General features: G+C 36.9%; 1 protein-coding gene across 5 annotated transcripts in view; it reads right to left on the bottom strand.

Moving 5' to 3' along the window:
• BICC1 (BicC family RNA binding protein 1) overlaps positions 1-15,591 on the bottom strand; it is a 277,204-nt gene that overhangs the window by 94,885 nt on the left and 166,728 nt on the right. For all 5 annotated transcript variants that reach the window (XM_053207343.1, XM_027062039.2, XM_027062038.2 and 2 more), the window contains exon 3: positions 15,433-15,502. In XM_053207343.1, coding sequence (XP_053063318.1) covers positions 15,433-15,499 — 67 coding nt within the window. In that variant the 5' untranslated portion in view covers positions 15,500-15,502. The remainder of the gene's footprint in view (positions 1-15,432; positions 15,503-15,591) is intronic.

Here is a 15,591-nt window from a genome sequence, read left to right as displayed (position 1 = left end):
ATATTGTTAGTAACGGAAATATTTTTCCTAACTTGGCGCAAATCACCATGAGTTTCAGGAGAGTACAAGTGGACAGAAATAGGCCTATGGCTGGGTTCTTTCCCCTGTGATCAATAATCAATGCTCCCCTAACCAGGCAGAAATCACAGTATAGCTGCCAATGGCCTGGGATCCTTAAACCACCTGGATCATACCCAGGTGAGGGAGCCAGGGCTCCTGCCCTGCTTACCCACTGACATTCTTCTCCCTGACCTGCCAGAATCATGAGTTCTCAGACCTTTTCTCTCTTCTTGCTTCTCCCTTTGGTATACATTTTTCCTTTCGTCGACAACAATCTAATGTGCCTGGAAACTGCTTCAAGTGCCTATGTTACACTTGGGATCATTTTAATACTTTTGCAGATGGTTTGGAGCATTATTTTTTCTCAGAATGAGCCGTGAACTCTAAATCATTTTTGCCATATTTCTGCACTGACATATAAAATACACTTGGGATGACTGCAGTCATTTTTTCACTAAACAGTGTCGTTAATTACAATGGAAAGGATACCGACTCCATTTGTCACAGCATAATGATTATCCCAATCATCCAGGAGACATATCTTAGTGTGGGTTTCCCCGCAAAAGATGCTCAGACAAGGACTTGAGTTAGCGTGTATTACTTGAGATAGTTTACTTGGAGGTGATCCCAGGGAGCACCAGTTAGGAAGAAAGGAAAATATGACTGAAGAGACAGGAAAGCCAGTGAAGGGAGTGGTATGGAGCAGTCACTACTGGGACTCAATCCCCCTGGGGGATTCTGAGGAGACATGAGTAATGTACTTCACAACTGTCCCACAGACAAAAGGGGGAAGTGGACATTCGTTTTCTGACTCCAGTCCTTCACTGGCTGAAGGCTGTCCGTGGGAGAGTTCACTTGCCAGCAGCAGCACCCGCACTTCTAGGCTGCTCTGAACTAGAAGAGGAAGCTCCCACAGTGGTGCACGAAGTGCTCTGGTGGAGAGGCTTAGGCACCCAGCACTTAGAGTGGGAAGCTGTCAATGTGAATGGGAAATGCCCACCCCCAGCAAACTCAGGAATGGGCAAAAAGCATATCAACAGCGTCTGCTACAGCAGCCAACTCCTTGTTTTTGTCCAGCCACCACGTCCTGCTGTGCACTTTTTAATAAATCTCCTTGATTGCACCATCACCAAATATGATCTAAATACAATCTACTATACTCATCTTCCAGTCTTTACCCCATTCCCATGACAGCTATCAATTACCTTCTGTGACCACCCCTACCCAGGCTCCCCACTGTCTACACAATGGATGAGGTTCTCATGAGGTCATGGCCCTCACTGACCTGCCCCCACCAGTCCAACCTTACCAGTCACCAACTCTTCCAACTTTCTCCCTTTCACCAAACAGCCTGTTCCCTTCCTCCATCAAACAATGATCCCTCTAAGCTTTGAGCATTTCCTATACAGAATGCCCCACCCCTACCCATCCTTTTGAGACCCATACTAGGAACTATCAACTCCTAAAGAGTTTCTTTGGCTGTGGCTTGCACTCTCTTCCTCCTGTGAACTACTCTAGTCCTGATGTCAAACAACAGTATTTAAAAAAAATGTTTAAAGTGAGTAGGGCAGGAAGCCCTGGCCAAACTCTAAGTATCCAACAGGCAGAAACTGAGATCAATGCTTCTTTCTTAAGTTCCACCAACACTCACTAGAGTGCCCACTAGCCAAATAACACCAGGAACACATTTGTAGTAAATAAAACAAGCTTTCTTTAGCTTGCTGCAGCAAGAGAAAGAGTTCACCAAAGGAACTGGGGCATCTTAAGAGGAAACTGCAAGAAGCTTATTGCAGAATTTAGATTCGTTCTGGGTGATTCCACAGATAGCCTAGGAAAGTAGAGGCCAGGTTTGGAATGGAAGCTATCAGGAAGTAGGGGCAATTCATTATCTTGGCAAATTTAATCTAGAAGACAGAGGATTGAAGCTGAGGTGGAGTCATCATTGGTAAAGCAGCAGCAATCACTTACAAGAGAAGGATGTTTAATTACTTCTTTGGGTTCAGTGTCCTTGTCTCCACCTTGCTTCATGTATACTCAAGGAAGTAGCCTTGTGTGATTATTTAAACTCTGTGAGAGGCATTTATGTTCAATTGGGAACACTGTGGCCTAGCTGCCAGAGTCATTTTTCACTTTCTCACAGGTTATTCAAAAGATACCAGAATGACTTAAATCATTGTTGAATTAATTTCAAATTTATTCTAAACTTAAATGATAATGCTAGCTTTAACTTATAATGTTTAACTCCACCTTCCTGGCAGGCACCATGCATACGGAAGGGAATAAGACATCTTGGCCTTGGACATGGGTCTATGAGCTCACAGTCCAGAAGGAAAGACAAATATCTAGGCTGACACAACACAAGCACAAAAAGTGCCAAAATCTAAATATGTAGAAGGTATTGAGTTAGTGCAGGGAACAGAGTATTAAACTCCATCTGGAGGGTGAGTGAAGCTTTCCAGGAAGACATGTCATCTGAGAAGGATGTAGAAAAGTGACTAGGAGTTGATCACCTGGAAAAAGATGGGTGGAGGATGCCCTTCTGCAGCAGACACACCATATATAAAGGTGTGAGATGGCATAATGGATTGGGAAACAGAATGTAAAGTCAGTGTTGCCGAAACAAACTTCACTCAAAACTAAAAAATATTTTGCAACGGAATTTAATGAATTTTCAAGCCTCGACTATGTAGATATTACATTTTGTAGGTGTGGAAAGAGAGACTGTTATATAACTTATAATGTAAAAACTCAATTAGTCACTGACCTAAGGAGAAAACAGAAGAGGGTTAGAGTAGTATATATGCATTTGATGGTGAAAACAAAGGAAACAGGGACATACTGCTTGATTTCAGATATTTGTATTTGGACTGAAAGTCCTCTTTCCGTTCTTCTCCCTCACTTTCCTAAATTCACATATACCTCCAAGGTAAATGAAATAAATCAGGCCTTCGGTGCTGGGTCAGATTTGAGAAAGAGCTTGGATCAGACTAAGAAAGGAAAAGGGTACTTCTGGAATACACAAAAGTGGTTTTTATTTTCTTAAGTAAGCTGAGTGTTGAAGAGGAAGTAAATTATTCCAAAACCTAAATACTCTTATTTACGGATACACTATAGAAATGTGTAGAAACAGAACACAACCTTCCCTTGACTATGAGAGATTAGAAAAATTTTCAGAAACTTCTACTAATATACAAAACCAAAGCCCAATACACAGAAATAAAGTCAAACAATTTATAACATTATATAAGAATCACTGAATTAAGTATTTCTCATCTGCCACATAAACATACACAGATACATATATGTGTATACGTGCATATTAAATTTCCATACTGCTAATACTGAAGATATAATCTTTCAATAGTTTACTTTGTGGGTGCCTGGGTGGCTCAGTTGGTTAGGCATCTGACTTTGGCTCAGGTCATGATCTCACGGTTCCTGGGTTCGGGCCTGCACTGCGCAAAGCCTGCTTGGGATGCGCGCGCTCTCGCTCTCTCTCTCTCTCTCTCTCTCTCTCTCTCTCCCCCCCCCCCTCTCTGCCCCTCCACCACTTGAGCACGCACTTGTGCTCTCTCTCTCTCTCTCTCAAAATAAATAAACTTTAAATAGTTTACTTTGTAAATCCAATGTCCTAAAAGTTAATGCATACTTTTCTACAATCCTTCAAAAATTAATACATTGTTACTATTTAAGGTCAATTCATTTCTTTCTAGTTTGAAATAGAAATGATCCACAAATTACTCATAAATAAATATTAATGGTAAGAAATGAGGTGTCTATACTAAAATTAGAGAGAAGCATTAACAATCTTAAACTTCTGAATACAAAAAATTAAAGAAAAAAATTCATTTGAAAAAATTATTTCATTAGCAAAAAAGATGAAAAACTAACTAGAATAGGGAAAGGATATTAATAAACCAAGATTAAGAAAAACGATCCACATAGTAGTACAAATTAAGTGTCCCATGAACACGTGAAAAAATGCACAGCTTTTCTATTAATTAAGGAAGCACAGGAGACACCATATTTTACACTATCAAGGCTGGCCGAGGATGGTCACAAATATGGGAGGTAAGAATCTTCCCTTTCCAGAATCCAGACCTTGCCTGTCAGGAGTTCAACAATCATTTGGAGGAAAAGGTGGCAACTGTAAAAAAATATTAAAGTTGTTCATTACCTGTGACTTAAAAATTCTACTTGTAAGAATGTTTGCAACAGAAAACCTTGTACAAGTAGACCAATACATTTGACATTCACTGTAGAAAAAGAAAAAACCCAATGTCCATCAAAACAGATTTGTCAAAATATACTATTGATATATCTTTACCCACACACACCCAATGGTATTTCTTACTTTACCTGTGCTTTATGGAAGATGTTCTATTACTTTTTAAGAGGAAAAATCCAATTGCAGAAATGTATACCTGTATAAAGTGAACCCATTTTCATAAAGTAATAAAATCACTATTTGCATAGACCAAACAGCCCAAAACATACATATGCTGTGTTCTCATTTTATTTTTATTTCAGGCAGGACTTATTTTGCTTTAAGAGTAATTTTTGGCAACAAGATATAAAGAGAATGTAACTCTTCATTCCTGAAATCTCTCTAATATCTTTTGATAAAAATGTCTGTTAGTATAGTTGTATAAAACATGTTTATAAAAAGAGTTATAGTAAACCTCAAACCATGCCATAATGGCATAAAAAGGCCATTTGAAGAAATGAGGATGCCATCATGATTTAAGGTATTTCCTTTAGTCAATGAAAAAATGCCACATGGTTAGGTCATGATGTCTGCAAGTGCACCATCAGGGTGTTCAAATACAGTCACAAGTCTCAGACACCATCACAACATCATAGCTACACATTCCAGAAAAGAGGAATCAAAGACACAGGCAGCAAGAACTAGATCCATCCCCACAGCACTGGAGCCAGAAGGCACAACTGGGGATGCTGTTTAAAACATTCATGGAGAATAAACAAGCAGTTAAAGATGCACAAACTATATAATTAAAAACTGACTGCCAAGTGACTTTCCAAATGTGTACACCTGCCAACCTAACCATGACCATGCTTTATCTTTCACTGGAATTCTGTCAGTTCACCTATGTTACATATGTGCACTGAACCTTTAGGGGTGACTATCCTATCTCTAGTGCTGTAAAAGGAAACCAGTTACACATGCACTGAGCTTCCTGAAATGTTCTAAGAATCCAGTGTTATGCACACAGCAGTCCCCTGATGTCAAGCCTGCTCTTCCAGCTCAGTGTTTCTCAACCTCACACATTGACATTTTGTACCAGATTACTCTTGTGAGAACTGTCTGGTGCATTGTAGATGTTTAGCATAATCCCTGGCTCTGCCTATCAGATGCCAATAACACCACCTCCAAATTGTGACACCAGAAATATCTAGAGATATTTCCAAATGTATCTTGGGGGATAAAATTATGCTAGGTTGATAACCAATACTCCAGAAAAAAAAAAGTATAAATTTGGGTAAAACCATTAATGGATTTAAAAAGAGGAGAAAAGGAAAGAAAGATGATGCAAAACAGCACAAAAAATGATTAAAATAAATCTAGATTGAAAGTTTTAAAAAGATGGACATCCAGTAAGCTTCTAAAATGAGGATAAGGAGTTAGGATTGCTTTCTTCTTGAAGCTAATTAAGAAACATTCTGAGTACGGCTAACATTAACAACTCAGGCAGCAACACATGTTGGTGAGGATGTGGAGACAAAGGATCTCTTTTGCACTGCTTGTGGGAATACAAACTGGTGCAGCCACTCTAGAAAACAGTATGGAGGTTCCTCAAAAAATTAAAAATAGACTACCCTATGACCCAGCAATTGCACTATTAGGTATTTATCCAAGGGATACAGGTGTGCTGTTTCAAAGGGGCACATGCACCTCAATGTTTATAGCAGCACTATCAACAATAGCCAAAGTACGGAAAGCGCCCAAATGTCTATTGATGGATGGATGGATGAAGAAGATGTGGTGTGTATATATATATATATATATATATATATATATATATATATATATATATATACACAATGGAGTATTACTCGGCAATCAAAAGGAATGCAATCTTGCCATTTGCAACTATGTGGATGGAACTAGAGGGTATTATGCTAAGTGAAATTAGTCAGAGAAAGACAAATATCATATGACTTCACTCATATGAGGAATTTAACATACAAAACAGATGAACATGAGGGAAGGAGAGCAAAAATAAGATAAAAACAGGGAGAGGGACAAAACATAAGAGACTCTTAAATATGGAGAACAAAGAGAAGGTTGCTGGAGGCGTTGTGGGAGGACGGATGGGCTAAATGGGTAAGGGGCATTAAGGAATCTACCCCTGAAATCATTGTTGCACCATATGCTAACTAACTTGGATGTAAATTAAAAACATAAATAAATAAATAGTAAGTAGTTTAAAAAAAATTCTGAGTTTTCTTAAATGAATGTGTTGGTGAATATCCCTTCCTTTAGTGACCAAACACTCCTCCTTTAGCAACCTATGTGCATGCTATGGACTGACAGAAAACACCTTGATCTTTAAATCAAAGGTTATATGCTACTTCCATCACTTCAAACTCTATGACCTTCAAGAAGTTATATCATCTCTCCACATCACTCACTAATGTGTATACTGAGGATAATAACAGTTGTTCATGTGGGTTATTATAAGGATTAAGAGATACAGATAACACACCTAGCACAATGCCTATTATAAGGTAGGCAAAGTATTTTCATCCTTCCTCCTCACAGGATTTAACAGAAGAAAGAACTGCAGATGGAATCCTGGGATGGTACTTTCTTCACTAAAGGAAAGGGACTTAAAAACATCTGTTCAGGAAAAAAAGGAAGACAGGGAGAGGACGATATCCCAAAAAGAAAGACAGCGGTCACAGAGGCAGGTGAGAGATGGAAGATCAAGATTTGGCTCCAGTCACCTTTCGAGGAATAAAAGAGTGGGATTCACTCTTTAACCATCTTTCTTTCTTGAGAGAGAGAATCCCAAGCACAGTGCATAGCCCAATATGGGGCTCAAACTGTCAAACCATGAGATCACAACCTGAGTCAAAATCAAGAGTCAGACACTTATTAACCAACTGAGCCACATAGACACCCCTAACCATCTTTCTTTCATTCTTAATTTCATAAAACTTTTAATTGGTTCTTCAGAGATTTTATGGTCCTTTTAAGCTCACACTTAAGGAGTTACCAGGGATCCTGTAACATTATCTTTTCATGTAATATACTTTAAAATGCTGATTAAAGTGTTGTGCCCAGGATCTAGGACTATTTTTTTGTAAAATATACTTTAATTTTTAAAGAAATTTCAGGCTCAGAGAAAAACTGAGTGGAAATTACAGAGAGTTTCCATATGCTCCTCCACACACACAGGCACCACCTTCCCCACCACTAATATCATATTGACATCGAAACATATTCTAGGCATTAAGGGGGCACTTGTGTTGAGTATTGGGTGTTGTATGTAAGTGATGAATCACTAAATTCTACTGCTAAAACCAATATGACATTATATGTTAGTTAACTAGAATTTAAATAAAATTTAAAAAAACTATTCACTATTCTAAGGGTTTCAAAAAATACATACATACACATATACATAGACACACATGCAAACACACACACACACACACCATTTTAGATCACAAAGAATAGTTTCACTGCCCTACAAAATCCTCGGTGCTCTGCCCATTCACCCTTCCTTTCCCTCAAGCCCCTAGTGATCACTAATCTTTTCACTATCTCCATAGTTTTGCTTTTTCCAGAATGTCATATAGTTGGAATCATACAGTATGAGCACTGGCTTCTTTCACTTAGTAATATGCATTTAAGGTTTCTCTATGTGTTTTCATGGCTTGATAGTTCATCTTTTTAGTGCTGAGTAATATTTCTTTGTCTGGATGTACCACAGTTCACTTATCCATTCACCTACTGAAGGACATCTTAATTGTTTTCAAGTTTGGTGATTATGAATAAAGCTGCTATAAACATCTGTGTGTAATTTTGTGTGAACATAAGTTTTCAACTCATTTAGGGAAATATCAAGGAGTGCAATTGCTACATGGTAAAGAATATGTTTAGTTTTGTTAAGAAACTGCCAACCCTTCTTCCGAAGTGGCTGTACCATTTTATATTTCTACCAGCAAGAAATGAGAGTTTCTGTTGCTCCACATTCTGGCCAGCATGTGGTGTTATTAGTGCTTTGAATTTAGGCCATTCTAATAATGTGCATAGTAGTATCACATTATTTTAATTTGCAATTCCCTAAAAACATATGATGTGGAACATTTTTTCATAACCTTATTTGCTATCTGTACATCTTCTTTGGTGAGGTGTCTGTTCAGGTCTTTTGCTTATTTTTTAATTGGTTGTCCATTTCCTTATTGTTGAGTTTTAGAAGCTCTTTGTATATTTTGGGTAATAGTTCTTTTGTCATATAGGGCCTGTGCAAGTATTTTCTCCCTGTCTCTCGCATGTGTTCTCATTCTCTTGATGCTTTCACTTTTCCTACTTACTTTCTCACCTCTCCATTCCACTCCAAATTTGTTTCCTAATTAATTAGAAATCTTTTAAAAAATTTTTCCAGATATGTTTGCTTATTTCAGGCTTAGAGAACAATTGAAAAGCTAAAACCACCTTCCTCTGTGGCCCTGGTATAGGAGAGAGAGGAGAGACTGGAAGCAGCAGCTAGCCTGTAGCATTTATGAGATGAATGAGTAAGCCAACTCTTGGGGACTGCAGAAGGGAAGAAAGAGGAGCCAGTGAGAGGTCAAGATATGAACCCAAACTTGGGCCTTCAGTTATGATAATGTATCACACTGCATAAATCATTTCACTTGCAGGACTGTGTGTGTGTGTGTGTGTGTGTGTGTGTGCACGCACACATAAGTGTTTGTGTTGTGTGTCTGTGTGTGTGAGCACATGTCGTATTCAGAAAGGATTTCAAAGTTGCATGTTTGGCACTGTCTACAAATAGGGTCATTCATGTACAAAGAGATGTACTGATAAACTGTATATTTAAAATACACATTAATTTTATAAGCCTTTTATTAACTATACTGGGAACTTTAGGAACTAGAAATACCCAAGGTCTCCATCCTCCTCTGAGAAGTCCTAGTTAGAACATATTCTCTCTAACCAGAGTGACTATTAGTACACCGCATACAACTTATCTAGTTCTTTGGTTGAATTCCTACTCTTGGTTCCCAGTTATCATTGACCAACTGACAATCAGTTGCATTAACAATATATACAAATATGTTAAATATAAAATCTTTCTCCCCGGCAGAAATACAATGGCTACTGAGCAGGTCAAAGAAACTGCTATTGAAGACTGAAAAGCAAAAAAGCAAGCAAAAATCCTCCAAGGAATTTATAACATGTTCTGAGATTATTTTCCTTAGTTCATCTTAGAAGTTGTTTTAGTTTATTGACAAATCAAAAAGTCTCTTCCTAATGAAACAGCACATGAAGATATGAAATATAAAGATAAAATTCAGAAGCAGGCATTTTTAAAATATGTATACAGTTATGAATGGTTTCATGTTTTTCTTAACTGTTAAATCTAACTCCTCCTGAAAAACAGGAGATGTTATCTACAAGAGTAAGGATAAGCCTAATTTAGCCTACTTTCAAATTACTGTAATTCCCAAGGATTGAGGCATTATGAAACTGATTATTATCAGTACTAATTATAATCAGTTGTACGTGGCAATGGTCACTGAAGGAATACTATATCTAAGGAAACCCTGGAATAAGGAAAGGTATTAAGAAAGGTACACTCTCACCGAGGTGGATTTGGGCTCTGAAAATAGACCTGAGTTCAAGTTTGAGGTCTGCTACCTACTAAACATAAAACCTTGGGCAAGTTATTCTATTTCATGTGCTTTAGTTTGTTTACCTATAAACTGAAAATATCGCCATCTAAGTCATAGATTGCTCTGATCATTAAATAAGATTATATATATAGAATATTCAGCACAGTATGTGGCCCCAGCCAGTCTCAACAAACAGTAGTATTCAATATTATTGGTGATATGTCAATTATGTAACCAAACACTAACTAAAACAGCCACAACAGAGGCGCCTGGGTGGCTCAGTCAGTTAAGCATCTGACTTCGGCTCAGGTCATGATCTCGCCGTCAATGCATTCGAGCCCGACTTCCGGCTCTGTTCTGACACTGTGGATGCAGCCTGCAGCCTGAATTGAAGCCTGCTTTAGATTCTGTGTCTCCCTCTCTCTCTGCCCCTACCCTACTTGCGCTCTGTCTCTCAAAAATAAGTAACTGTTAAAAATTTTTTTTTTATAAATAAAGCAGCCACAACAAAAACAACTCTGGCTGGAAGACAACCAGGAGGCTGCATCTTGTTAAGTTTCATTTACAAGCTTACTAGGAAAGGCAGAGAGTTTCCTTCAGGTGCCCCATGAATGACAAAGATGAGGTCATTTCATCGTTTCCCTGAAGTTTCCTTTTACTACTCAGAACCACTGAAAGGAGCTTTAGACACACTGGTGTCAGCCAAAAATTACGTCACATTCATTCACTTAAAAGATCTATAGGAAAGACATTATTAGCATTTTTCATAATAGTAAATGCCACTCCTGTGTAAAGGCCATGATTTTAAACCTTTCTACTACACAGCACAGCTTAGTGGCTTACAACTCCATCTCTACCAGTGGTTTCACTTTAACCATGACTGAGCTGAACGGAGGTATCAGAAAATCTGCAAATACTTACTGAGTGCTAACTACGTACTGGTTACAGTGCTAAGGATACTCTTTACCCTTTGGGGAACTGATCACTTAGAACAGCATTCTCCAACCTGTCTTTGTCACTCATTTTACACCATGAGCTAGTAATGTTTATATGTTTATATATACATGTAAATAGTGACATATATGACATAAAACAATACTCTTACACTCTGTTTTCTTTTCTAATCTAGTTGTATTTTTTTATATGCTGGTTGTGATGACTAAAATAATTTTTGAGACACTCACCACTGGAAACACTGTAGCATGGCACACCATGCCATGCCTCTTCTCTGTTTTTCTGCCCCATTTGAGCAGTAGTGTTAAAAGCCTCAACCAGTTCAATGTGAATGCTCAACAAAAGTGTACATACATTCAACATTTTCCTCTGGAAAAAATAAAATTAACAGTCTTCAATTTTTCTCAACCTAAGATTTCCTATTACATATCACTTGTTCTGATGGAATGCAACCAAAAATAATAAAACCTAATTTTGATGATCCTCTTGTTTATTCCAGGAGGAAGAGAACAGCCAAACTTGGTGCCAAATTGCCTCGAAACCAGGACACATCAAGCAATTCAGCCACACCTCTCATTCCTGATCATTCTGGGGCATCCTGAATAGTCATAAAAGAAACAGTTTCTATCACGTCAACTCTGTAAGATGACAACTTCCCAGAACAAAAGACAATAAAGCTTCACTAATGCTGGCCACATTTATTTGGAATTTGGCATTAAAACTTTAAACAATTTTCACCCACATTTACAACTTTGCCAGTCTAGGAAGAAAGAGACTGATGAGCAAATTACGGACAAAAAGAAGACCATAAGAAAAATGTTTACCTTAATTAAGAGAGAACAAACTCATCTAGCATTGCATGCCACACAATCATAACAGTGTGATAAATTCTCATTATAAATCACTTTTATCTATTAAGGCAGGTCTGGAAGGACTTCTAGTTGGCAAAACAGTCAAAGTTGTTCAAAATGCTATCTACACTTTAATGAAGCTGCATTTACTTTAAAATAGGCTGTGAATCAGAATAGCATATTAAAAATTTTAATGTGTGCCTGAAGTTATTCTGTTAGTAAGGTTTTACAGTATTAAACACCTTAATCCTTAAGTGCTGTCCTCAGAGACATAAACCACTGATTTTTCTATTCAAAGCAGAATATTCTAGTACTCTGAACCTAAGAGTTGGAAAGATTTTTATTTTCTTCCACTCAAAATAAATGTATGCTATATAGAAGAAATACTATATATTGCTTTATTTTTCTTCTTCATGACACCCCCATTAGGACAACCCTAGAATTGCCTACTTCAATGTTAATTATATTGAATCTTAAATTCTTAGTTCTTTCTAGCTGTAATGAGAATCAACCTTCCAATAATTTCAAATGCTTATAAATTTTTAAAAGTTCCATAGTCCTTACTTAGTTTTGTATGACAAAACATGCCCTTTCCCAAAATGCCATGCTTACTAAGTGGAAATATTTCTAATACATTTTTTTCACTGTATTCTATATGGTTAAAGAGAATGGAGGAGTAAAAGGGAATGAGAGAAAGACGAATGAGGGGTAGAGAGAGGGACAAATTTTACTCAAAATTATTCTTCACACAGGCACTGAACAATGGTTCACCACTCTAAACTTATTCATGCTAACTACAAAGATGACAGAAACATAAAATTAATGAATCCATAAAAGTGCAGTTTTTGGAAACCAAGATGGACATTATCAAGAAAAAAAAGGACTGACTGTTGAGGACTTTTGCCTGTTTTTCAATAGCAATCATCACCCACTACCTTTCAACATGGTCTTCTCAGTAACTAAGTCATAGTATTTCCAAGTCAGATGGTGAGATTTTGGCTTACAAAGTCAGCTTAACCATAAAAGCCACCAAAGGAACTTGTTAAGTATATGTTTCCTCATCTCACCATAGACGTACTGAACCAGAATCTCCAGAGAAGAATCTGAATTTCTGAAATGATGGCAAATTCAGGTAGTTGGCTTTTTGCCTTTCTGCCAGGCAGCTCCCTACCAGCAATTCAACCAAAGTAGCCATACAGCCACTCATTTGGCCACTCTACTAAAGGATTGATGGCTTAAAACATAAAGCATAGGACTAAATTCCAATGGGGTAAAGAAAGGGGCAGACTGGTAGCAGTAGCCATGAAAAATGTATCTCTAGGCTTATATGTGCAACCAATAAGATCAAAAGTCTAGAGAGTGAAATACAACACAATCCGTGGCTATATTCTCTCTAGCATCATCTGGGGATTGTCTGTATATTCCAAGTCATCACACCACCATGGGATTTAGAATTTAATAACCATCTAAAACATGGCATGAATCCCTAGATACATTTATATTCTTGGATATCTTGAGTAGTAATACTTTAGAATAAAGAAGGTTTAAAATAAAGACTAACAACTGTTTTCTATACAACATTCAGAGGCAGATACCCACATCAAATGGGAGAATTGCCTTCAAAAGTGCCTCCTGCCATTTTCATTTTATTTTTACTTATTAAAAATCATAATTAAACAAATTTCATCTCTGAATTTAAAAAACTTTAACTTAATATAGGAATACACATATCAGGGATGTTAGCCAAAACTGATTCAGCAGCTGTGTGTTTAAGTAACAAGAGCAACTCAAATTCTGAATAGCAAATTCCTCTGAGGAAAACTTTTGATTTTTTCTCTCTTCCTTGAGCTCAATCTCTCTCTTTTGGCACATTCTACTCATCATACAGTACTGTGTACATTCATAGCACTTCATAAATAATAGAAAAATAAAATGATGTCTGTAGACATAGGCCTGGAGGGATCAATTCTTAGGCACAATTCCAATGGTTAACTTTAACCACGGGGAAATTATACTAAACGCCCTCAAAACGTACTGCCGAAATATTTTTATTTTCAAAGAAAAATTTATAATCAAAATGTGGAATATAGTTGGCTATTCTGAATGGGTTAAGTGTGTCAATGACTAGAAACTAAGCTAAAACATTAACCTCATCTATTTTTCTCCATATTATCTAAAATCTCTAAAATTGTAACCACATTTTGAATAAAAAAATCAATTCCAAGTTTCTCATGATAATTGGGGGAAAACACAGCATGGGTAATGCAAGAGAATAAGCCATCTAAAATTATCTTAAATCATTTTAATATTCATGTTTCCTTGGGGATTTTTAGAGACTGGTCAAATTACATTTTGATTAGGATAGTAATGAAGTTCATCACATTTTTTAAGTAAAAATATCTGACAACAGGGAAAAAGAATCCAATTTATGCTCAAGTTCCAATTTATTCAAGTAGTAGGCTAGGAATTTTTAAATTGCCACAAACAACCAAACAGGTAGGTAATCCACTAATGAGTAATTTCTTCTTCAGCATGATGAGTATAAAACATCTCAACACACTGAAGATTGAGCATATATCCTAAGCACTTGGCAAATGCAAGGTGTATACTAGCTATGTAATTATACTTGGAAATTCACCATGCTTTCTTATGACTGGTGAGAACCCAGGCTTCCCAGCTCTTGCCACCACAATCAGTCCACTGAAGTCCCGCTAACAGTACTCACAACAACAACCGTAGAATAATTTACATTCCATGTGATGAGTAACTAATAAAATGAGATTAAAGGAAGGCATTCTAAACTAAAATAAGAAAAGAAATTGAGAAATCCCGCAATGTTTATTATTATTTAGCAATAAAAGTCATAGGGAGAAGGGGAAGCAAATATGAAACCAAACAGCAACAACAAAAAAAACTAGACCACAACAGATAATGTTCAGCTTGCATAATCATTGTTTTTGAATTGTTTGATGGTATCTCTCATTATCTCCTAATGACTGTATACACAACAAAGTTTGTTGAGACTAAGGTTATACTTTGGAAAACAATTCATAAAAACATATACTGGCAGGTCACTTGAAACTACTATGTAACCTTGGAAGAAAACTCAAGGTGCCTATACTTCCATTCCTGACTATCCATGCATTGGATAGTGTGTTCTAGAATAAAGCAGAATAAAGGCCACCCAAGGGAAATTCTCAGCCTAAAAGAGAAATGTAGCACATTCATCACTGTTTGGGACAGGTGAAAAGAAGAAGCGTGCAAGAAAGGAAATCTAAGGTTTGTACCACATTGGAAAGAAAAAAAAATTAGCTATTAAATCTGTGTGGTACAAAAAAAGATGCCTACTGTATAAACACTGGAAGTTTATGTATTGAAAACACTTTATTACACGTGGAGAGTTACCATTACTTATGGCCACTGAATGAAAGGGCATCACTGAAATCATAATTTCCTATGGTATCTCCTATAAAAACATTTCCATTATAATAAAATACTTAATTTTTTTGGTTGTTGGATAAAAGGCATAACTTTCAATTATGATAAGCCTTCCAAAATATTGCTACTACACAAATATTTTAGGACATATGTGGTAAGAATAAAGGTTGATTTTCTCCCGGCAAACTCCCAGGGTTTTTTTTCCCAGTAATTCCAGTCTCCATTATCAAAGCCACCAATTGCACCATCTCTCATGATTTACCTTTCTTGGATTTGGCTCCAATCTTCAGTTTTGATGGCCAAGCAATCTGCGTATTTGTTTCCTCCATGATCTGTAACAAAAATTAAGAGAGAAAAATATTGATTCAATTAAGAGCTTGTATTTACAGTTAAGATTCTTCTAAAAAAATTATTTTCAAGT

This window comes from Acinonyx jubatus, chromosome D2 (assembly GCF_027475565.1).
Source record: "Acinonyx jubatus isolate Ajub_Pintada_27869175 chromosome D2, VMU_Ajub_asm_v1.0, whole genome shotgun sequence".
NCBI lineage: Eukaryota > Metazoa > Chordata > Mammalia > Carnivora > Felidae > Acinonyx > Acinonyx jubatus.
This window is presented reverse-complemented; position numbering and strand designations above follow the sequence as displayed.